At 39.9% G+C, this 23507-nt stretch overlaps 1 protein-coding gene across 1 annotated transcript in view; it reads right to left on the bottom strand.

Annotated features, from left to right (window-relative positions):
• The window catches only part of SND1 (staphylococcal nuclease and tudor domain containing 1), a 409526-nt gene that overhangs the window by 241468 nt on the left and 144551 nt on the right, over window positions 1–23507 (bottom strand). The window contains exon 11 of the mRNA XM_032401299.1: window positions 21718–21807. Coding sequence (XP_032257190.1) covers window positions 21718–21807 — 90 coding nt within the window. The remainder of the gene's footprint in view (window positions 1–21717; window positions 21808–23507) is intronic.

Raw genomic sequence — 23507 nt, forward strand, 5'->3', positions numbered from 1 at the left:
TAACACCATAAAGTGCCTTGAGAATCAGTTGAGAGAGCAACTGATGGCATATGCAGAAGACTTATCATTAACAAACACAAGTAAGCCCTCAGAATCAAATCGTATAAGATAACTATTTTAATCTCTTAATTTATCCAGTTCAGAGAACCTCAACCAAATCCATCTTTTTTAAAAAGCCACTCTTTCGTAAGAAGGAAGAAATCTTTTGGTGCCTAAGTCTCAGGGGATGGTCCAAATAATCAACTAATCAAGCAGCTACTCCACAGGAATGCAAACTTCCTTACAACAGGTCCTCTGGTTAGGACAAACTGCACAGCACCACTGTTTAGGATCCAAAAAATGATACAGAGTATGTAAAGATTCTTCCAAAAATTACAATCCCTATAGGCTTTTACCCTCTCACCAGCTGTGTGTGCTTCTAGTTTTCTCGCACACACTCAACTCATTTAAAATGAACTGGACTATATTTCAGGATTCAAGGACTCCTAATCTTCATTACTTAGCCTGTTTGACTACATCCTTGGTACACAGAGCGATGCATCGCTCCCTGATGTGTCACATGTGGTAATTCTATGTGATTCTCTTCCTACCAGCTGACCTATACCTCTCCTGCCTCCACCTCTTGGAGTCCACAATGGAAAAACTAATGAGAAATTCTTCCACAGCATAGAGTATAGGAATAAACAGAAAGACCCAATGAACTCTCCATAATTTAGCATGGAAAGAATTTTTGTTCTTGTGCTATTAAAAAAAAGTCTCTGCTCATGAGATGTCATCTCAAAAACAGGACAGTTGGTTTACTCATTAGATAATTTTTTGAGTTATAAATTAATCTGTTCATTGAAAGACCAACCTAAGAAGACAGTAATGATATTTAAAATATTCTGTCAAATACAGAATTACCACACAAGTTCAGACAATTTCATGGGAAATAAGAACAAAGCCAAAACTTCTAGCAGCTCCTGACACAACCACCAAGATGATACTAGAAAATCAGCAATAGAGGTTTATTGCAATAAAACTTTATTGCAACCACTGGCCAAGATCTTCATGCAAACTATCCTAAGGAGAGACTTCTCAAACAATCTCAAAAGAATCATCTAAAGCCCAATCATTTAAAGAGTACCTCTCAGAACAACCACTAGATACAGGAAATAGAAATCAAACTTAGTATATCAGAAAAAGACCAAGCGGGGCGCCTGGGTGGCTCAGTCGTTGGGCGTCTGCCTTCGGCTCAGGTCATGATTCCAGGTCCTGGGATCAAGCCCTGCATCGGGCTCCCTGCTCCACGGGAAGCCTGCTTCTCCCTCTCCCACTCCCCCTGCTTGTGTTCCCTCTCTCGCTGTGTCTCTCTGTCAAATAAATAAATAAATAAAATCTTTAAAAAAAAAAAAAAAAGAAAAAGACCAAGCAAAACTGCTACATATGTATGTACGTACACACACACACACACACACACACACACACGCGAAATCAAACGAAATAGTAACACATTAAATACATTAAAGAACAACACTGAAATTTCAGGTTAATTAAGTGCTGAAATAGAAAGGATTGGTCCATAATAAGATCCTTATTTTCACTGTAAAAGATAAACCAGTATGCATAGGTAGGTTTCGTTTAAATAAAGTGATGCATTTATAAATATAATCTGCAAAAGAAATGGTTATAACCAACAGAAGGTTATAAATTGAAATGCTTTATCATATCTAATAAAGTGAGTATTCTTAGTGACTGACATCTGCTAAAATTCCTGCAAGTAAACATCAAGATAAACATAATTTAGCAACGAAATCAATAAAATATTCAATGATAAGTATGGGATTCAAAAGTCTAAAAAAAAAAATCCCATAATTAATAAGAAATAGTGCATGTTTGAGATACTCTGATCTGGAACAAACAGGGAGAACAGAGGTGAATTAACTGGTATTGATCTAACAGGCAACTCCCAAATCTGAAAAGAATGAATATAACAAATTTTTACTAATTCCACAATTTATTAGTAATTGATCAATATCTGTAAGCAAGAGCCCCACCCCTTTCTTCATTTTTGCTTTTCTTGAACATTGGGAGAATACTTTTTTAGCTGCTTCTAAGCGGCTGGGCTGTGGAGCAGAAGGAAGACACAGGAACAACAACAGCTACTCAGACAGGTTAAATAATATGTCCCCAAATTATGCAATAGTGGCCTTCTGCAATATAAAATGGCAAAGTCATACAATCTGGAATTAGGCTAGCTTACAAAGAGTAGAAATAGAAAATATACCTGTATAGTAAGTTACTTCTTTAAATGATTAAGATTTATATTTATTATATAAAGATTCATTTTTTAAATTCCAACTCTTAATTAATTGATTGAGCTTTTAAGGGATAAAGTAAAAGGAATGCCATTTAAAATCAGAATGAAAGGGACCACAGTTATCCCATAAGGCAAACACATGACACTATACAAGAGAAAGCAGATTCAGTGGAGTTATATGAATTCTCCAAATTTAAACAGCAATTCAATGAAAGAGTTACAACGAGATCCTAAATATCAGAGCAAATAAAATCTGAGAGTCCAAGAACAGGAATCCAGAGTAACATGAAGCCATTTCAGTAAATTAAGCCTGTTACATGCCTAGAGAGAATGACAGTCTAAGAGGGACAGTCTAGGATGTTTACTTGCAGGAATTTTAGCAGATGTCAGTCACTAAGAATACTCACTTTATTATTGTGAGTATTAGTGAGTATCAGCCCCGAAATCTCCCAATCTGAGTCATTTAAGAAGCTACTCTTAAAATAAATGGATGATACAAAGCAGGTGGCTGACGGGTAGTTCATGAGATGGCTAAGAGCCCGAGGCCTCCAGCTTCTGTTACTGACTCTGGTTCCTCCAAACCTACCCAGCTTAAGCTATCCCCACTAATCTATAATACAAGCAAAGCAAAAATAAAATTACAGAGACTATTTTGTTGCTATGTTGTTTTTAAATAATGAAGAAGATAATGGAAGGTTAAAAAATTAAGCACTAGGGACGCCTGGGTGGCTCAGTTGGTTAAGCGTCTGCCTTCAGCTCAGGTCATGATCCGGGGGTCCTGGGATCGAGTCCTGCATTGGGCTCCTTGCTCAGCGGGGAGCCTCCTTCTTCCTCTGCCTCTGCCGCTCCCCCTGCTTGTGCTCGCTCGCTCTCTCTGACAAATAAATATAAATAAAATCTTTAAAAAAATTAAGCATTAGAACCAGGCTAAAAGAAATGTAGAAAAAAAGGAGTAAAATGAAAGTTTCCCATTAGAGAATTAAAATCTCAGGAAACACAAAGTTGACTTTCTGAATGAGATGAAATGCACGTGACTGAAGGGGGAGAAAGCTAGTACACTTCTTAAATGACCAAATTCTATCTAAAAAAAAATACTCAATACCATCAATTAATAGACAGGGAATGACTCTCCTAAACTTCATATCCTCCCAGGTGTGATTCTGTATGCTCAGGGAATCTATTTGATTCTACTATACAGTATAGCCTGTTTACTAAAACATAAAACCACACTACCATAGGTCTAAAAATTTAAGATGAATCAACTGGAGTAATAAATTATCATACAATCATGGAATTAAATGACAGTCATTGAAATTACTACATTAGAAGTTCATTGAGGGGGAACCCTCTTGGGGCATCCTCCCTCCTTGGGAGCTTTGTACTATCACTTTTGCTATCGCTCAATAAACCTTGCTTTGCTGCCCACAAAATAAATAAATAAATAAATAAGTTAATTGAAGGATGTGGGGAGCTGTTTAGGTTACACAGTAAATTGAAAAAAATAAGGTCATACAGACTGATTCCAGTAGACACACATATAAGTTAAAAAAAAAAAAACCAAAATGTTTACAGTAATTTGAAATACTTTTATTTTTTCTTTATACTTTCCAAACTTATAATGAACATACACTGCTTTTATAACCAGGAAAAAGAGTAAAAAAAGAAGAAAAGCAAGAGATCATAGTTAAGGTATAATCTAAGGTAACATTAGTGACATTTCTGGAAAGCAGTAAGCTATATGTCACCAATAACAGGGGAGACTAGATTCAGTGCTATGTTCCTAACTTCTTATTTTCAAAAATAACTTAAAAATCAATGGTAACTGTAGAACGTATTCCCCCTCCCCCACCCGAAACACAGATAAAAAATTTGGCAAATCACAAGCTAAGATGGAAGTCAACGGGGTTATTCACTAGAGGTTTGAAAAGCTTTCAAATTTAAGAACTAAAGGGACAGGATGATAAACCTTAGCAAGATGGTGAGAATTATCCAAAACGAAGACACTCCATTCCTCATTTTTTAAAGCAAACTTAAACAAATAAAAACGGGAATGCATGAAGAGATTTGTATCTGTGGAAACTACAAAGGAATCCATCTTTTCCTAGTAGTGGGAATGCTAGTTCTACCAGAGTAACAACAAAGCCAGATAAAGTGATTAACACAGTGAAAATGAGTAAAGATGGGAATTCACATTCTCAGCTATCTAGCCAAAGGGAAAAACCCAAGTTGGTTTAGTCCTTAAAAGAAAAAGCCTTATGAAGTTTCAGATAACATGAAGGCAATCACAGAGGTGGCATCTAACACTTGTTCTGTGTGCAACGACCAAGGAGAGAAATAGATTTAATTACATTGGGGAACTTGGCTTAGATGTTTATAAAAACAAAGTAAAACCTCACTACTTTCCTAAAAATGAAGCTTTCTATAACTACCTTTCTATGACAAATTCAAACTGGCAGATAATTTTTCTGGGACAACAAATGACAATAATGCTGAGGATATAAATAAAATCTGGTCATTTATTTCAATTAAAATTTAGGTTAATATGCACTTAATTGTAAAAAGGACGCCATTACGGATCAGTGGTAACACAAGTGACACTATGGAAAAACGACAGTATAATATAACACTGTATCTGTAGAACCAGTTTGCCTATATTAAAAATAAAATAAAATAAATAAAGCAGTATTTCTACTTCATTTTGTTTGCAATATACCCCATACTTAGCACCAGGGTAAATCCTTAATTGCTTAAGTGCTGACTAAGATATGAGGAACCAAAAATCACTCTATAATACAAATCATAACAAAACTCTCACCTGAAGTATATCCGGTGCAGTACTGTAAACAAACTGTACTGCCTATGGACTTAGAAACAAACACGCTTCACAGCATTACCTCAAATTTAATGAATATCTGAATTAACTACTCTTCAACCATCCAGCCTTTAAAAGTAAATGTGTCAAAGCTGCAAATAAATACTATTTTGAAATATTTAATTAATTGAACTTTCATTTGGGGAGCTGAGACGCAGGGTAGCGAATGTTTATTTCTAACTGATGATCAAACAGTATGATTGGATAGGTAAGTTTAGGAGGAGACACCTCAATTCTGAGCTTCAAGTTTGGGATTTTAGGAAAAAGGGGGTGGGGGAATTGCTGGATGGGGCATACTTGGCTCTTTATTTCCCTTCCTTTGGGTCACAGTAAATTAAATTCTCTCAGATCTCCTGCCAGTTCCCATAGGAACTCTATCAGGCTGTGAAAAACGTACCAGAATTCTCAGAAAAGAAGGAAAACAGGATGTTAAGAGTTCTCTCCAAGCTCTTCCTTACCCAGGCCCACTCCTACTTTCTCTCTAAATTGGGCGACCCTAGCCAGGGCCAACTCAAGTCAGGGCCAATAAGCACTTGGGAGATCAAAAAGACAATCTTCCGAAAAACGGCAAACAACAGACTATAATCTTGTTAGACTGGTTTTGAAGGCAACAGGACCTAAGGAAAATAAAAGTGCTGGCTACTGTCCCTCCTAAGGATTCCTCTCTATTCCTCCCCTCCCCCCTAGTGCTTCCTTTTCGGTTCCCTTTCTCTATCAATCTTATCAGGACACAGAATAGAACTAGGTCATTTTATTTGTCATAGTATATACTGCTCCCTGTTCTTAATTTTCCCAAGCCCAGACTCAGTAGTTTGCTATTATTGATTGAGGTCTTACGATATGCCGAGCATTGCACTAAATGCTTAACATACATTACCTCACTTAATGCTCATGACAGGCCTGAGTTAGGTAATGCTACCCCAGAGATTCAAACCCATGTCTGTTTGGTTCCAAAGTCCATATGCTAAACCGCTACAAATAGCCAGCATTAGGATATTGATTAAACATTCACTTGATAGTAAATGATAAAAGTACCTCATGTAGAAGTCTAATGACACAGGGAAACCATCATAGTGAAGGTTACAAAACAGTAAGTACCATAATTACTAGCTAAGTTGAAAATTATGCAAATACCCAAATACATAAAAAGAAGATTGGAATATATACACTCAAGTATTAACAGATGCTACCCCTGGGTGGTTGCTTCCTTTTGCTTTAATTTTTTTTTCCCAAAAAAAATTTTTTTTAGAATAGAACAATTAGTGTTGCTTTTGTGACAACATGGGCAGTAAATGTTATTTGTAATGCAACAGCAAAAACAAAATTCAGTATCAAAACCAAGATAGAAGGGACAAGATCACCAATATTAGCAGAATTCACAATTACATTTTCAAGGAAAATTATGGTCACATAGAAAACTAGGATGAAATTTCACTGGAAAAGTGTAAGCTTTCCCTAAATTGTGCAGATCAACAACGGCAACCATTTAGTACTTTTAAGCATGTAAAAGTGAAATACAAATGCAAAGATACTATTTTTGGTCATACATACAAAATTTTAACTGTTTGTGTAAAAAGGGAGAAGAATATCCACCTACCCATAAACATCTGCCTATATTGGCCTAAAATACCTCTGGGAAGAATCACAAGGAAGTAGTAAAAACACTTGTTTAAGAAGAAACTGAATCAGCAAAGGACCAGGGTAGGGTAAAGGGAGCTCTCCAGCTGTATACCCTTTATTATCATTTGAGTTTTGAACCAAATGAAACAGATTACCTACTCAAAATAATTAAAGTAAGACATGAATACCACACCAAAGAAAGAAAAACTTAAATCAATATTACTAGTTTTCTAGTAAATAAAAGTGTCCAAAAGATAAAAGATATGTGAACTAATTTAAATGTCTGCCTATTTTATACAATAGTCTGTCAAAAAATATCCCAGGTTTCCGTACTGGCTTTCTTGCCAAATGATTTTAAAGTGTCTATTTCAGCAAATGAAGCAACCAAAGCATTTAGTTTCTTGATTTGACTATGAAAATCTTTAGGAGAAAATAAAAAAAGAATCACTGCTTTATCCATATATGTGCTTTCTAAAAATGATATCTACATCTATTTTTTTTTAAAGTAAGGAACTTGTTAAATAAAACCACAAAAATGTTTTAAATTATGTCTTCCTGACTGTTTAAAAATTAAATTTAAGAAATCCTATAAGGAAAAGTATCTTTGCCTTGTCATGGAAATCACATCAATGCAGAGCACAGTCTCTGAAGGAAGGGGAAAAAAACGAGGACCCAAGCCATCAACCCTGCACTACCACACATCACCCTGGACACATAGGATGGGGGGACAGGGATGCTGAGATGGACTGTGGGGTCAGGGATGCTGACATGGAGTCAAGGAAGAACCTGAATGTGAATTCCAGGAGGCTGTGCCATGCAAGGAAAACAGGCTTGGATGACTCTGAAGTCACCCAAATTGTTACTCTTTTTTTAGCTGATACAGTTTTCAAGCACCTCACATGGTACTTGTACTTAGGGCAGCACCAAGCTGAGGTGTCATTAGAGCACCTAGCAAGGACATCCATACCCTGGCCCATCAACTAGATAGAATCCTTCAGGGAAGGGAAATCCAGACTAAAAAAAGTAACTGACAGTTGCTTCCTCATTCATATTTTCCCTATTCCAAAAACAGTAAGAAACGAGTTAAAGCACTCAGGGGTCTTAAATATACCACAGTATTATCTATCCTGGAAAATTCTGTGTTCATCCAAGAGGACCCAAGCCCAAGGAGAAATTGGAACCATCAAGCAAACTAAGTGGACCTTCTTCAGAGAGAAGTGAGTGCTCTATCAACTTTGGTACTGAACCAAGTTTCATGCTGCTGAGAGGAAGAACAGAAACAAGAAAAAATGACATTTAGCAAATCACTTTTTTCCTCTTAAGGCCAGAAAGGTCCCAGGGATCCACTGCAACGGCCAAGTCAGACAGTATGGCAGATGGGGTGTGTGTACTGGAAAATGAGAGCTACTACAAGCTAAGAATTTTGAAGTTGTTCGTGTTGAAGGTCTAATCACCTGTGAGGAAGGGGATGGAAAATGGAAGGCAGAGAGATGGAAGGGAAAAGGAAGAATAAACTGAGGGAGGAAGGAAAACAACAATGAGGGTTGAGAGAGAGAAGGAAAGGAAGGGGGGCTTTGTGTCTGTAAAGTGTCAATACCACTTTCACTCTCTCAATCGTGGAGAAAATAGTTAAGTCTACTTAGACTTAGTGATCCTGTTACCATTTTCCCTTTGGAAAGCTATGATTACTGACCACCAAACCAGAAAAACGGAAGAGCAGCAACACGATTCATCTTTGTCTTTCATCTTCAAAAACGTCACACATGGGGAGTTCAAACCACATGCAGCTGTTCTTCCTCATAGCTGGCGACGCACTGGCAAGGAGAGGAACCTGTGGACAAGGTGGAAGTGTGGAGCAGTGCCGGGCTCATGTCAAGGAATCAAGCATTCTGATGGATTTGGCTTCTAAACCCACCATTTTAAAATTTAGTGAATTGATAAATAATGGAAGGAAACAAACACCAGCTCTCAAAAGGGCGAAAATCATTTGAATACATAGGTCCTAGGAAAGGAGAAAAAGAAAAGGCCCTTGCCCCAAAGGAAACTAGACTATAACCCCAACCATAACAATTTAAACATTTCAGAGGAAAAGATATAAAAGATGCTCTGCCTACAACTCAGTAGGAGAAGTACAAGTAGGAAAAGAATGAATTCAATCTCCTAGCCTTCTCTTGAGGAGGGAGAAAACTGGTGAATAAGAGATCATTGGAGCCATTTCACAGAGGTGGTAAAGAACTATTATAGTTCCCCCAACAGTCTTCTAGCATTCAATGCTCTTAGTAAGTATAAAGAACCACCCAGTGGTCACACGACTCAGGTGTGTGTGTTGTGTGTGTGTATCACACACTTACACACCTACCCTCCTCAAATCTTATCATTTTGTCTACCACAGGTATTCACATTCATTGACATTTAAAATAAACTTTTGGTAGCAAAAGATTAAACTTTCAGAAATGAAAAAGTATCAGGTAGGTCAATTAGTGCTAACAGGGCAAAACACCTTCACTACTAGGTTTAGGAACCAGATCTTTGGGATTGCCAGTCCACTCCCCTTTCACAGATAAGGAAAATAAGGACTAATATTAAAGAACCCATCCAAGGTCATGGAGTTAGGACAAGATGCACTTCAGGTCTGGGGGTCCAGGCGCCCAGGGTTTTTCTGCCTTCCACCTATCCTGTGAGGTGAAGCCAGCTTCTTTACAGTGGCCCTCCCAGAGTCTCTACTAGGAGAAATATACATTTGTCAGTAAATGTTGTTTGAGTCTGATTAGAGATATTAGGATGACTACTTGAGGCTTTCTGGATTTTTTTTTTTTTTTTTTTTGGTAAGATTATCTTTTTAGAGGATGGAAAATAGATTCCTTCACGTTTCACAATTTAAGAAAACAAGGAACACTGAAAGTAAGGAATTCATCCCTATTGTAAGAATATGAACATACACAATCTTCAGCTGCCGATCTTCCTCCTGCCTCTGAGGTCACAGAAATGTCCTACCTCTTCACTGTAATGTGGGCTGATAAACTGGACAAGGCTGGAAGTCTGCATTTGAGATACTAGTTTGTATTTCCATCCTAAGGAACTTAAAACAGTTCTTTTCTGCCCCGTCCAAAAGTTACTCCTAACACAGTGCTCTGCTTCCATTCCTTCCCTGTACTATCACACTGGAAGAATCATGACTGTCAAAACACTGTCCCCTTTTTACAAATAAAGAAACAGAGGCTTCATGAACACTCAGACCATACACTTAAGATTACATCTCTTAGCTGTTGAGATTCAGCCAGAAAACTAAAGAACTTCTCCATCTGCATGTGGTACCATTTCACCAAAACTTATTCACCTAATTTCTAATCAGTGCTCATTTCTGTGATTTTCTTCCTCCCTTTCTTCCATTCCTTATTTTCTCTTCCCTTCCAACTTTTTTGTTTTAATAAATAAATAAAGCAGGGCCAGAGGTTTAGAGGTGGTAGAAACCTGGCCTAGTGGGGCTCAGTCAAATGCTAGAACTGGCCTTCTCCTTTCTCAGCACTCCAGCATGCATCAAAGTCAAGCCTGCCAGGCTCGGAGGAGCTGGGCTCAGCAGCAACGTGCCAGGCTAAAAGGTACCCCATACACTGCAGAAATGGCAAAGTGGAGCAAGTCAGCGACTTACTTCCAATTCATTCGGACTATTACTGGAGAATAGGGATATTATGAACCCCAAGTGAGGGGGGATGGGAACAGCAGGGAGTAGACGGGGCCATCAAGTTTCTGTCATTTAGAGCTTTAAAATAATGGAGATTCAAGTCAAAAAACATTAATTACGCATACTAAATCCCTCTGTCAGATCATTTCAGAAGAGAACAAATTAGAGATGTTGCACATTTTCGATTATGGAGTAAAGACACAGAAATAGCCGCAGACCAGACCTCTGGCGCTAGGGAAAGACTGCTCAGGCAGCCGCAAGAAGACTTCAAAGAGCAACCTGACAGTGAGGGCTGGACTGCACAACGCATGGAGCATACTCCCACCGATCTGGTGGAGAGGTGAGTTCATAGTCATAATCCATATACAGGAACCCGAGAGAAAAACATATTTATTCTATGTATTTTTAATGCCTTCATTTGTGTCTCAGACAATGCTATGCCTAAAGTTTCACTGGTCAGGTTCAAAGTCTTTATCAGTATGAGGAAATTAAAGAAAGCAGGTGACAAGGAAACCAGCTCCAAAGCTTAGAACTACAGGGTGAGCTTCCTATATCCCTTCTCTGTATCTAGATATCCCCAATCTTTCTTAAGACCTTCTAGGTACCAGTTTACAAATCCCATCTCTTCTGTGAAGACTTAATGGGGATCGAACCTGATTCCTGACATTAGGGACCAAGAGCTGAAGAAAAGACCAGCTCTTTGCCCTGTAAGGCTGGGGGAGGTCGGTCGGAACTGGGTATTGCTCCTGAAGAAGTGGGCACAAAAGTATACTAGGAGGACAGAGAACCCAGACTTCACATGGGGAGCCAGGAATCCAGGACAGTGGTTAAGATTCTTACAGAAAAACAAGTGTGAAGGCAAGAAGCTTTGAAAAGGCTGGGCCGTGTCTATGGAATGGGGAGAAGTTTGTTGTGACACATTATATAAACAGTAAAGTAGGAAGTAAGACTGGAAATGAAAGCAAGATCCTTAAAGGACATTATGATATTTTATCAACAACTGTCTTTCCTTTGATTTTATGGTCATTGAAGGAATGAGATACTTTTCTGCAGGCATCTGGGGATCCCCAGAGTTTGTGAAAGGAACAGAAGTACTCAGGTAGAAAGCAATCTGACAGCAATGTCAAAGACTGCAAAGACCAGAAGGAGGAGACCAACCACCTAAGGTGGAGTTACAGTAATTCAACTGAGATATATGAGCAAACAGACTAAAAGTCAAGGGAAGAACTGTGAAGAGGAAGATCTGAAAGAGCTAACTGTGGCAGAATCAGGCAAACTTAGGATGAGGATAAGGAGACTGTGGACACTAAAGTTCAGGACAATGGGCAGGGGAGACATTATTTAAGATCAACTACAAAGGTAGCCAAGGCAGTCTGTGGGCAGGAAGAAAAATCATATGGAGGCCACGAGCTTCATTTGGGACATAAGAGATGTCACCTATTTACTGGAATCTGTATTTGAGTACCCAGTGGTCAGCAGCTGGAAACAGATCTGTAGGAAGAGAAAGAAGTTACGAGTGGAAGTATTCGTAAGAGTCAGCAGGATATGCTGCAGCTGAAGCCGGTAAGTGCACAAGGTCACACGGCAGGTGAGACCACTCCTGTTTCTGAAAGACAACTATGATCTGTACAGTCCACATGACTATTAATCCAACACTGCCAAGAGACACATTTCTGTTATCTCACCAGTTATTCAAATCTGCTCCTATTCAACTTTACACATTTTGATGTAATCTTGTCTGAGCTAGATTATAAGCAACTTGTGACACAGATGACAGTTCATTCACCTTTACTTCACCTCCATAAAGGTACCTAATAACCGTATGTGCCTTTTCTAAAATATTAATTCCACGAGAACAGGTGTTTGTAAGGCCCCATCCCCAATGCCTAGAACAAGGCATGGCACAAAGTAGTTGCTCAAAAAATATCTGCTAAAAGAATAAAAATGAATTGATTTCACTAGGCTACCACCTCTGGTCTTCTTAACATATCAAGTGATTAGGCATGCCAAAGCTTTAGGGACTGAGTCCTCGAAGAGAATAAATCTACTTGAGCTTTGTCTTCACAAGAAGACTACCTGCTCATCTGCCCAGCACAGCCCAGCCCAAACAAACACTTGTTGAAACCAGAAGAGGAGAGGAGGCAAAATTGCAAGGAAAACACCTTGCTCAAAAAGGCCTGATTGAAGACAAAACCTGAGATTCCTATAGATAACGAAGGAAATGCATGCAGAGCTCTGCAGGCAAAATGTTAGACATGGTGCTCCAGAAAACAGACTTGTAATTATTCCTAATGTTCTATTCATCACCCTTGAATGGGATGAGAATGGTTCATCAAAAGCTATTGCCAGGAATGATTCCATCCCAGAGGATGCCATATTTCAAACTGCTGCTAATTATTGAAGTAGAAGTGATCGAGGCCCTGAGTATGGCAGCCTTTTTAAGTGGACACCAGCATTCATCCCCCAAGGAAGAGAAATAGGACAAGTGTGAGGGTGAGCCTACAGACAAAACTAGAAACACACTCAAGTCTAATCAATTACTCTATAGCAATTGTCAGCTGGCCTGGAGATGACAATGCATAAAGCCATGATAAGTAATGACAAAAGAATGAACACAAATATAAAAAGCAAGACAAGACAGGCAGGGGACCAGGGGTGAAAGAACATCACACATTCAAACCCTTTCCAATGGATCAGTTTTGCAGAGGAGCTCGTTACCAAAGTACAAACCCAGAAACAAGAACTCTAACCAAGAGCCAAATGGCCAGATACATGAAGAAGCTAACCTACTTTCCTACTTTATCACTTTCCTAGGGCTGCAGTAACAAAATCCCACAAACTGGTTGGCTTAAAACAACAAAAATTCATTCTCACAGTTCTGGATATTTCAGGTTTGAAATTAAGTCGTTGACATGCTCCCTCTGAAGGCTGCGGGGAAGAATCTCTCCTTGCCTCTTCCTAGCTTCTGGTGGCTCCTGCCATCCTTGGCATTCCTTGACTTGCAACTGCGTCACTTCAATCTCCACCTCCATTGTCACATGGACTTCTGATGAGGGCACCAGTCATTGGGTGTAGGGCCCAACCGACCCAATCTAGTATAATCTCATTTTAACTTAAATTATATCTGCAAAGACCCTAATCCCAAATAAGATCATATTTGGAGGTTCCAAATGGGCACAAATTCTGGGGGGTGACTATTCAGCCCACTACACCTATCATCATGAAAACACCAGGAAAGACTGCCCAAGCCAGCCATCCCCAAGAGACAGAACTGCAGCACTTTAGAAATACCTGAAAATTTGCTAAAGAAAAGAAAACTAGCAAATGAAAGCAAGAAGGCAGTTCCAGGTATCAATAAAACAACTTGTTTCAGATAAGAGCAAAAAACTTCACTCAGATTTTAAACACACTAAAACAAGGAGCTTACAACTACATGGCCCCAATTACGAAGATGTAGCCCTAAAACACCATTTCTATCCCCCAGCTGTGAAGAGTCGACGAACTTCCACCTTAGAGCCAACAAACACTTTTGTATACTACCTTCTTGTATATGCACAGGTTGTTCATACCCTCGGAAAAGAAATACACAAGCAACCAGAAGTATTAGCCTAACTCTCTGAACATTAAAAAAAAAAAAAAAAAAAAAAGCAGAGGTCACACAGAAAGAAACCCTGGAAAGTCGGTGCTTAAAAATGTAACTCGCCAATTCTAAATGATGTGTTATTTTGCAAACATACAAGATTTTTGTTTAAGTTTTTTTTCTTATTAGAAAAGTTATATGTACTATCTCTGTATAAATCCTTTTAAGAAGAAACTATTGGGAGAAAAAAATATTGAGAAAAGATAGCAAGAGTCGAGTTTCCTTTCCAACTGAACACATCTGTACCCCGTGTCACCTGACACTTTTCTACAACATAAGATATTCTGTACACTATCATAGAGCCCAAGTGCAAAATAATCCATTCTCTGTAAACCAGGAGGTATAAGAAGTTTGAAGATTTGCAATTCAGCACATTTTGTAAGGTTTTTGGCACATAAGGGTTATTTTTAAAGAGGGAAAAAAAGCCTGTCCTCTCCCTACCCCCAAACACAGCTGAGCTGATTCAGCACAAATCTCCCCCTAAAATAAAATCCTAGTTTGCAGAGAATAAGCATGGAAAGTTCCAGCCCCAAGGACGACATTTCAGAAACCTAGCTGAAAAGATCAGGAGTGGGTGGCTTAGGAGAGACCGACGACAAATCATGTTCTAAACGTAAGAACTATCACCAGAAAACTGTGAGCAACTTGGGAGTCCAGGGAAGAAAGTCTTTAATAATAAGCAATGTAATATACGAGTATAACCCAGAGATATGAGAATCTCGAGGATTCTGGTAGCTAGTGAATCATTTCCCACAGGTGAGCATACAGAAATTTCCAGGAATGCAGTTGAAGGTTTTAGTTTCTTCATTTAACTTAGAGATGCTTTCTGAAGAGGGTATTACAATATACATCATACAAATACTACACTTCACCAAGGAGCAATGTACTCAGCTCAACGCCCTGATGGCCCCTAAGGCGCAGAGGTACTTTTCACAATCTGCAGATAAAACATTCAAGAGCTCATTACCAAAAAGAGCATTGAGGTGGCAGCAGGTAGAAAGCTACCTTGCCCAGAACAGCGAAATTTCCAGAAACAGACAACTCTACAGTTTTGTTAATTACCTTCACCATACAAGGGAACTAATGAGTCCAGGATCATTCTCCAAACCCACAGGATAAAGGGCATCTAGATGACTCCTGGTCTCCAGTGCATACTGACACGTTGCCTTCATGTCTAAGTGGGAGAAGTCTTACTAGAAAAAAGCACGGTCAGAAATTACGAGTCATTCAAAACATCTCTTGATTCGGTGAGCATCTACAGTCATTTCTTCAAAAACCGTACAGCCACGTTGATGGTAACGGCCGGCACACAGAAGGCAAGGACACGCAACCTCGTGTAAACCTGTCAATCTAAATCACAATGCATTCCCAACCTTAGGGCCTGTTCTGATCATTAATGTAAGGGACTTTTCCATAGCGTAAGTGAATCAAATTAATATGAAGTGGGAAATGTGGAGATGACAAAGGGAATGTTTATAAAAACCAGACTAAAACACATCAGAGGTAATTAAGAACAAAGATCCCCAGACTGCTAGCTTTGCGCTTAACACTGCTAGCTTTGCGCTTAACACAGCTGATTAAGAACACACTGCAAAAGACAGAACTTACAAGTGTTTTGAAGGAAAAGGACAGCCCTGTTAAATAGCCAGCAAGGAGTGAAGGAGTTCCTCCTCAAGAAAGCGCCAGGCCCTTGAAGAGCTTTCACAGGCTGAGTGAAAAACCGCTTCTGCTAAGGAATGTCACTCCAAGTGCCTTCAAAGATCTGTCCTTGCACAGGGAAATGAGCAGTGAGTGTGCTCCTCAATCTCTCCCTGGCTCTGGGCCAAGACAAAAAAGCAACCTGACCTTTCCTTTCTCCCAGATGCTCCCAACTCACACCTATACCAAGAGATCGAAAAGGAAATCAAGCTTCAACACTGGCTTAGCAATGTTCCCCATGACCTCACAACTGTCTGTGTAACTAGCAGAAGAACATGCAATCTGACACAGGTTTCTCTGAAGAACAATTTGATGAAACATCACTTCACAGGGACATCTCAAAGACTAATGAGATCATGTCTAGAGAGCTGAAGGCATTCCGAGGGCTGATCTATGGTGCTCCTGCCACCTGCTGATATCTGTAGACCAAGATGATACAGCAAAAGAGAATCAACTTCTTGTAGCACGTAAGGTATGTGTTATATACAAGAACTGACATTATCCCAAAAGGGACCGTGGCCCAGGCTATCTATGTTATTCAATACACACAACATGGAAGTGGGTCTTTCTAGACAGCCTTTAATTTAGCAACTAAATGCACAGACACCTGGATAAAACAATTTCTATGAGCTTACATTTCTTTACCTGTAAAAATAGGAATACATGCATACATCTTGGGATGGAGATGAAAATTAAGTAAAATTAAATAAAAGTGAAAATATTCAATGCTTACCACGAAGAGACAACTCAATAAATGACAGCCCTGACCCTGTTACACTCAAATGAGCATTATATAAAATGTCTTAAGAAGTCTGTCTAGTTCACAGTACAAATTGGAATGGCATGAAAATCATACAGAGGTGTTCACCAAATCGCAAATGAGCCACATCTTCTATAGTTGGCATCCCAAGGAAACAAGGCTATTAACAGTAGCTGGGTCGCCAACCAGTTCTTAAAGCACATTAACCCAGAATAGAGGGAAGATCATTTACATATAATATCAACCATTTCCAGATTGACTTTAGAGTCCGGAATGAAGAGACAATCTCATGCTACTTCTTCCATATCTGGCTAACCCTAGGCAAATCAGGTAGGGCCTATTTCTAGCTCCCTTAATATATTCTTATCTGGGTCCACACAGCCTTCATCCCAATGCTCCCATTTTCCCCTGAAGTTAATTAATTTAGAAGAAATTTATTGAGCACCTACTGTGCATCATAAACTGTATATATGGAACCCCGGGGTGGTGAGCAAAACAGATGTGGGCCCCAGTTGGCCTAATAAAATGAATCCCACGAGAGATATTAACACAAAATACATTAAGATGTGAAAGATTATGTACAAATTATCAGAAGGGGGCTTGTTTGGGGACAACTTGCCCCAGGAAGTCACGTTTAAATTGAATATGAAGGATAACTGTAAGACAAATAAGGGGAAAGAAGGACAAAGAGAGTATCCCAAAGAGAAGAAACTGCAAGTGCAAAAGCCCTGAGGTGACAGCATAATGCATTTCAGAAACCTAAAGAAAGCCAGAAAGGTGGCCAGGAAGTGGATGAGAGAAGGGGTAAGGGCTTCTTTCTGGGAAGTAGGCTGGAACTAGATTATGCTGGACCTTGTAGGCCACAGGAAGCAATGGGAAGCCAAAAGTGTGTCACTGGTGAAGCTCCCTTTAGCTGCAGGTGCAGAACAGACTGGAGCAGGAAAGAATGGCTGTAGGCTCCAGGAGTCTCGGTGAGGGGCATCTGACACAAGGCTGCAGCAGCACAATGGAAGGAACAGGAAACACACACATCTACACAGCAGGAGTTGGTGAGGGGTTGGGGTAGGGGGGTAAAGGACGTGGGGGGTGTCAAAGATATCTGTGACAGCAACAGAAAGGCGTGATTTCCAGGACACTGGACGGGTCCAGAGTTTCTGACAGAATACCACGAGTTCAGACCTAATGAATCTTGGTGCAAAGAAGATCATTTCCACCTACCCCAAAGAACTCCATGCCTTCAAAGTAAAAACTTGAGGAAAGAAAGGTTTCCAAAAGAGAAGAACCATCTAATGCAATACGAATTTGAAATAACTGCCAGTATTATTTATAGCCCAATAACTTCCCAACTGTCTGCATTTATCAAGAAAAACGCTCAATTTTAAGTGCCTAAAAAAGAGTCAGCCTAGTTCACAGAACACGTTTTGATGGCATGAAAGCCAAAGTTGGCTGTTAGTTTACAAATGAGTTTCATCTCCAAATCTGCTTATTCAACAAATACTGGCAAAAACATTGAGGGAGCAAAGACATATTTTTGGGCCGAGGATTGTGGAGATAGGAGAAGCGTGGACGGAGCATATAGTGCCAGGCCTGAGGCTTCTCTGCACTCTTGCTTCTTGCAATCCCATCTCTTCCACTCGTCCATTTTTGACCCCTCAATTGTCCAAGCAAGTTCCAAGTCCGAACACAATAGTTCCCATGGTGATGGAAATTGTACAATTAAGGGACAGGAGTTACAGTGATTCATAGGTCATTTGTAAATGCTGTATTACATGGATTTAAAATACTCTGAGATTCTACTTTAGAGATTCTATGAGACAGCTGGAGAAAATTCCCAGCGAAGATCCCAGTTATTACCACCTTCTTCCACTGAGAACAAAATGATTTAGGCACACAAACTCTTCCTGTCAATGGGCTGGCCTTCTCTAAGCATTAAGAAAAAAATATATATACACAGGAAGACATTGCTCCCGCTACTAGAAGAGGACTGTCGCCTGGGTTATTTTAGGACATCAATCTCACCACCTTATACACACCTAGGATGTCATGCCACAAAACTAAAAGACTTAATGAAAGTTACCATGGATTCCATTTCTCCACTATGTTAGGGCCATGAAGAACCCCAGAAGAAATTAGCGAGACAGTTCTTCACCAGACATTCTCCTTAGTCAAGATTTTAGTGAAAGCACAGATGGCAGATGGTAAACAGAGGATGGGGAGGGAATTCTACCAGGCAGTATGGCAATTCAGACAGCTTCTGAAACACTTCCAACATACACACGTATTCTTGCACGTCTCCCTCAAACCAGAGAACACACACACACAAACATACATTTTACACAACACATATACACTTTACACATACACAGACTGCACAAGGAGACACTCGTTTTGTGGAAGCTGGAAACTTGATGCCACATCTAACCAAATACCACTCAAATCTGTGCAATGGGATGATGTCAAATAGTTGCACATTGATTCACATCTCTTGACCTCAGAGCCAGTTTAAAAAAAAAGTAACTGTTAGATTCTATTAAAAAAAAAAAAAAGCAGCACTATTAAACAAGACAACACAACTTACCTGACTGGCAACTGGAAAAACATGAAAGGTTAATATCATCCTAGATTCTTATAAAAATCCCATGAGAAAGGGAAGGCAAATACTATTCCCAGTTCACAAGGCTCAGAAAGGTGCATGGTTACTTTAATTAAGGCACTTAGCCAGAATTGAATCTTGGGAGTGAATCAAAGTGAATTTCCATAACCGAAATGGAGACCATTGAATCTAACAAAGCATCTTACCAGTTTACCTTCAATCTTATTTCTCTACATTCTAGAAACTCCTCAAAACTGTCATATTAAGACTCTCTGGGATGGTCAAATAATAGTCTGGACAGAGAAGATGATTTACCTCCATTATCTTGCTTAAGCTGTGACAGGCTGCCCTAATCAGCTTTCGTGCACAGAGGCACACAGGCACACATCCTCCCTCTCGGTGCCTCTTAATCACCATGTGCCATGCTGAACAGCTGCAGAGGTCTGAAGGGAATTGGCAGAAATGTGCAATGATGTGCTAGCCACCCCCCTGAGGCAGCAACTGCCCTGCCTGCTCCCAGACTCGAGAGAAAACATGGGTGTTCGCTGTCGCAACTGATGGGCCCAGAAGACAGGCAAGTGGTTTCAGGTGGTGAGTCAGGAAAAGCAGTTTGCATCAGGAATGTTCCAGCCCAGCAGAGCTGAGCAGCATCCTACTTCCCGTGCAGGGATACAGTATTCATCATTTATACAATGTCACCGTGGGGGACAAACTTGGGCTCAGCATAAATTGAATCCAATCAATTCTTATGCAGAAGAACCAGTAAACAAGGCTTCTCCCACCAAGAAGGAACCTAATTGCTTAAGAATTGCCACCATATCTGACACATGAGATCAGTCCTTCTATCCTGAGAGAGATGGTCTTTACAGAGGGCTGGCACATACCGTTTGAGAGCAGAACCCTGGCTAACCTTCTGGGACCACTCAGCATTGGCTGCAATAAGCTGTGATCTATGCTCCCAGGGATGAAACAGAATCAGGTGAGGGCAACATTCAAAGAAGCCAGGTGGGTGCCATACCACATGGCACGCAGACAGCTGCGTAGGAATCAAGTAAGTGCTGCCCCCCCGCTCAGGTTAATTTTGGATGGATTTCCATAGAAATCCACACTCTTGAGGAATTCCTTGTTTGCTTCTATGCTATTGTTTATGAGCCAGCAAATGAGCGATAGGATATAAAGTTGGTGAAATAGAGATGTCGACATTAGATAACAGGAGATCTAGAAATTGAAAGAGGCTTAAAGCCATCATTCGCACTACACTTCATGAATGAATACGGCGTTCTGTCAAGTTTTATACAATGACAAATGAGTCTATTCTCTGAAGGAACCTGAGGAGATTTAACTCTCATTTTAGGGAATCCAGTTTAGTTTCTCTACAAAATTAGCAAATTCATCCCATGCCAACTTTAAAAATCTCTTTGCTATAATTTATATTTCTAGTGACTATGGTATATAATAAAACTGGTTATGTTTATGATAGACTACTTTGGCGTTAGTTCAAAAGCCAGAGCCTTATGAAACCTGTCACATCATTAAAAATCTGCATTTAGGTAAAGAATGCTAATGTGGCATTAATGTGTGTTAAGGGCAGATACACAGCAGAACGGCCTTATCTTTCTCAAGACATGAGAAAAACCAGACCCAAAACATGGTATCTTCCCAGAAGAACCCTCACTGAAGCAAAGTACGGAAAAGACAAATCACAGTCCCTCCCTGAACAGATTTCCTTCAACCATCATCAAAGGAACTACGTCACTCATTTCCTTTGTTCATCGAGGACACAGACACCTGCCCAGGATATTTAGGGTGGGGAGGTCAGGGAAAATAGGGAATGCTCAGAGGCTCACTCTCAGCCTCCCAAAAAGGCAAGTTCTGCAGCTGGTCACAGAATATATGCTCTAAGAACACAAGGAAATGCACTCTTAGGGCCTCTGGGCTGTTGCACCAGACCAGAAAGTCACTGTGCTGCACCACGAGCTCCCCAGGAACTACTAGGAAACCACACAATCCTCCCCCAGTAAGGCTGCCCTAGCACGGGCAGTAGAAGCTACAGGAAGTATGACAAGCTGAACAAGTGGAGGTGGCTTATGCACCACAGTGCATTTCAGTAAGCATGCTCCCGTTCCAGGAGAGCCCCTCTTCTCAACAGCCAATCTATTCCTCAGGAGTAAGGGAGGCAGAAAAAACCGGCAACCTTCCTTCAATAGCATATCCCACAGCACCGACTTTTAATGGAGGTGGCTGAAGAGATACAAGGGAGCCAAGTAAATGAAGCTCGGGGCAATATGCAATTATTGAAACTGGAATTGAGCCTGGACCCTGGAAAGAACATGCTGTGAGAGCTCTGGCAATCACACTGTGGTCAGGGCCCCAATTTTAAATCTCTCCCACAGGATACCACTTCCTGAGACACAGGCACGCCCCTCTTCGTATCAAAGTAATTCCGCTTGACTTGGCAGAGGGGCGTCATCTGTTGGTCTCTGGGATTCCAAGACAAGGGCCCAGCTTAAAATGATCCCCAACCATTTGCAAATATGTTTCTGTCTCATTTACCTTTTTCCCAATAAGCTTCTTTCGAAGAAATTCCCGGGCTTCAAACATGTAGGGAATGTCATATAGGGGACGTAGTTTCTTGTTCTTATCCTAAAAGGAAAAACAAAATATCACATCAGAAATGAGAAACAAACATCAAAAAACCCACAAATGAACACAGCCAATAAAACAAAAATACTAGAATACACCTGAAATATGCTACCTCCCAGTATCACAAATATTAACTAAGTGCCAATACACATAACAGATATTTGGATGAAATGCTTTACAGGGAATGAGATCATCTTTTTCACATGACAGACTCAAAAATAAGTAATGAAATGTTTGTAATTATCCAAACTGGAAACAAGCAAATGTTCATCAATGAGGAAAAGACCTATATAAACTGTCGTATAGAAGAAGCTAAGTATTAGGGCCCTTCAAATATTTATAGATACACTTTGAATCTAGTTCTATTATTCTGTAAGCCATTATTAAGGACCTACCAACTCTTAGCCCCACACAAAGCTCTGTGTAAATATATGTTATAATCCTGGATTCAAAATTCTTACAAACTAACAGAGTAATACAAGAAAAGCTGTGACATGGCAACAGATATGAAATGGCAACACAAAGCAGTTTTGAGTAAGTGCTAAATTGTGTGATATAGACTAGGGACTAAGTGCTATCAGAGTTCAGGGAAGTGGAAAGAAAGAAGTAATCAGGAAATGTTTCACTGACAGGGTGACATGGTTTCATTGACTTAATATGAGTTTACAGGATAAGAAAAAACTAGAAAGAAAATTATAATTGAAAAAACAGAACAAGCTAAAGGAGGCAGGAATAAATAGTATTTCAACACAACATGTACACACATAAAAATCAACATACACAATTCTTTCGTTATCTCATAGGTCCCAGACTTCTCCCCAAAGAGGTTACTGTTCTAAGCAATGTAACTATGAGAATATGGGAGAAGGTTCTAGAGGAACTTGACAAAGAGGTAATGGATAGGAACTAAAGTGATATGAGAAGCATTAAGAGAGGCACCTGGGTGGCTCAGTCGGTTAAGCGTCTGCCTTTGGCTCAGGTCATGATCCCAGGGTCCTGGGATCGAGCCCTGCATCGGGCTCCCTGCTCAGCTGGAGGTCTGTTCCTCCCTCTCCCTCTGCCCCTCTCCCTCTCTCTCTCTCTAATAAATAAAATCTTGGAAAGAAGGAAGGAAGGAAGGAACAGAATGGATAGAGGGGATAAAAGAAGAAGAATCCAATATTCTAACTCATGATGACATGCATATGAAGTTAAGAGAAGTCTGTCTTTTAAGGGGGGTGTCGAGGGCGGGAGGATGTTACAAGAAATAGGGAGATGTTGGCTAGATTGCTAGGTCTGATTAATGTCAGACCTAAGTAATGTCTCTCCCCTGCTAAGCCCCTAAGTTCCACAAGAACAGAGATCCTGTCCATTTCTGTTATTCTGTGACCCTGGAAACAAGTAGAGTGCCTCCCACTAATAGTACATGCTAAATAATAGTTGGATGAACTAACTACAAAAGAAATATGCAAAATGACATATACACAGAAATCAAGTATGCTAGAAGAATAGGACGACATGTATAGATTTCAGAATCCCTAGGACCCAGATCATATGAGGGAAAATTTCACAAATAAAGAAGAAAATCAAGGACTAACTAATCCAGGTGTGCTTACCCATCCTGTGGCTCACCTGGCCTCACCTCATTATAATCCACTCTATACTGAAAGAGGTATTCAAGTTATTTTCTCAAATAGCCAACTACTCCTAAATAAAGAACC

Source organism: Phoca vitulina, unplaced genomic scaffold, assembly GCF_004348235.1.
Source record: "Phoca vitulina isolate PV1807 unplaced genomic scaffold, GSC_HSeal_1.0 scaffold4, whole genome shotgun sequence".
In the NCBI taxonomy this organism is placed as follows: Eukaryota; Metazoa; Chordata; class Mammalia; order Carnivora; family Phocidae; genus Phoca; species Phoca vitulina.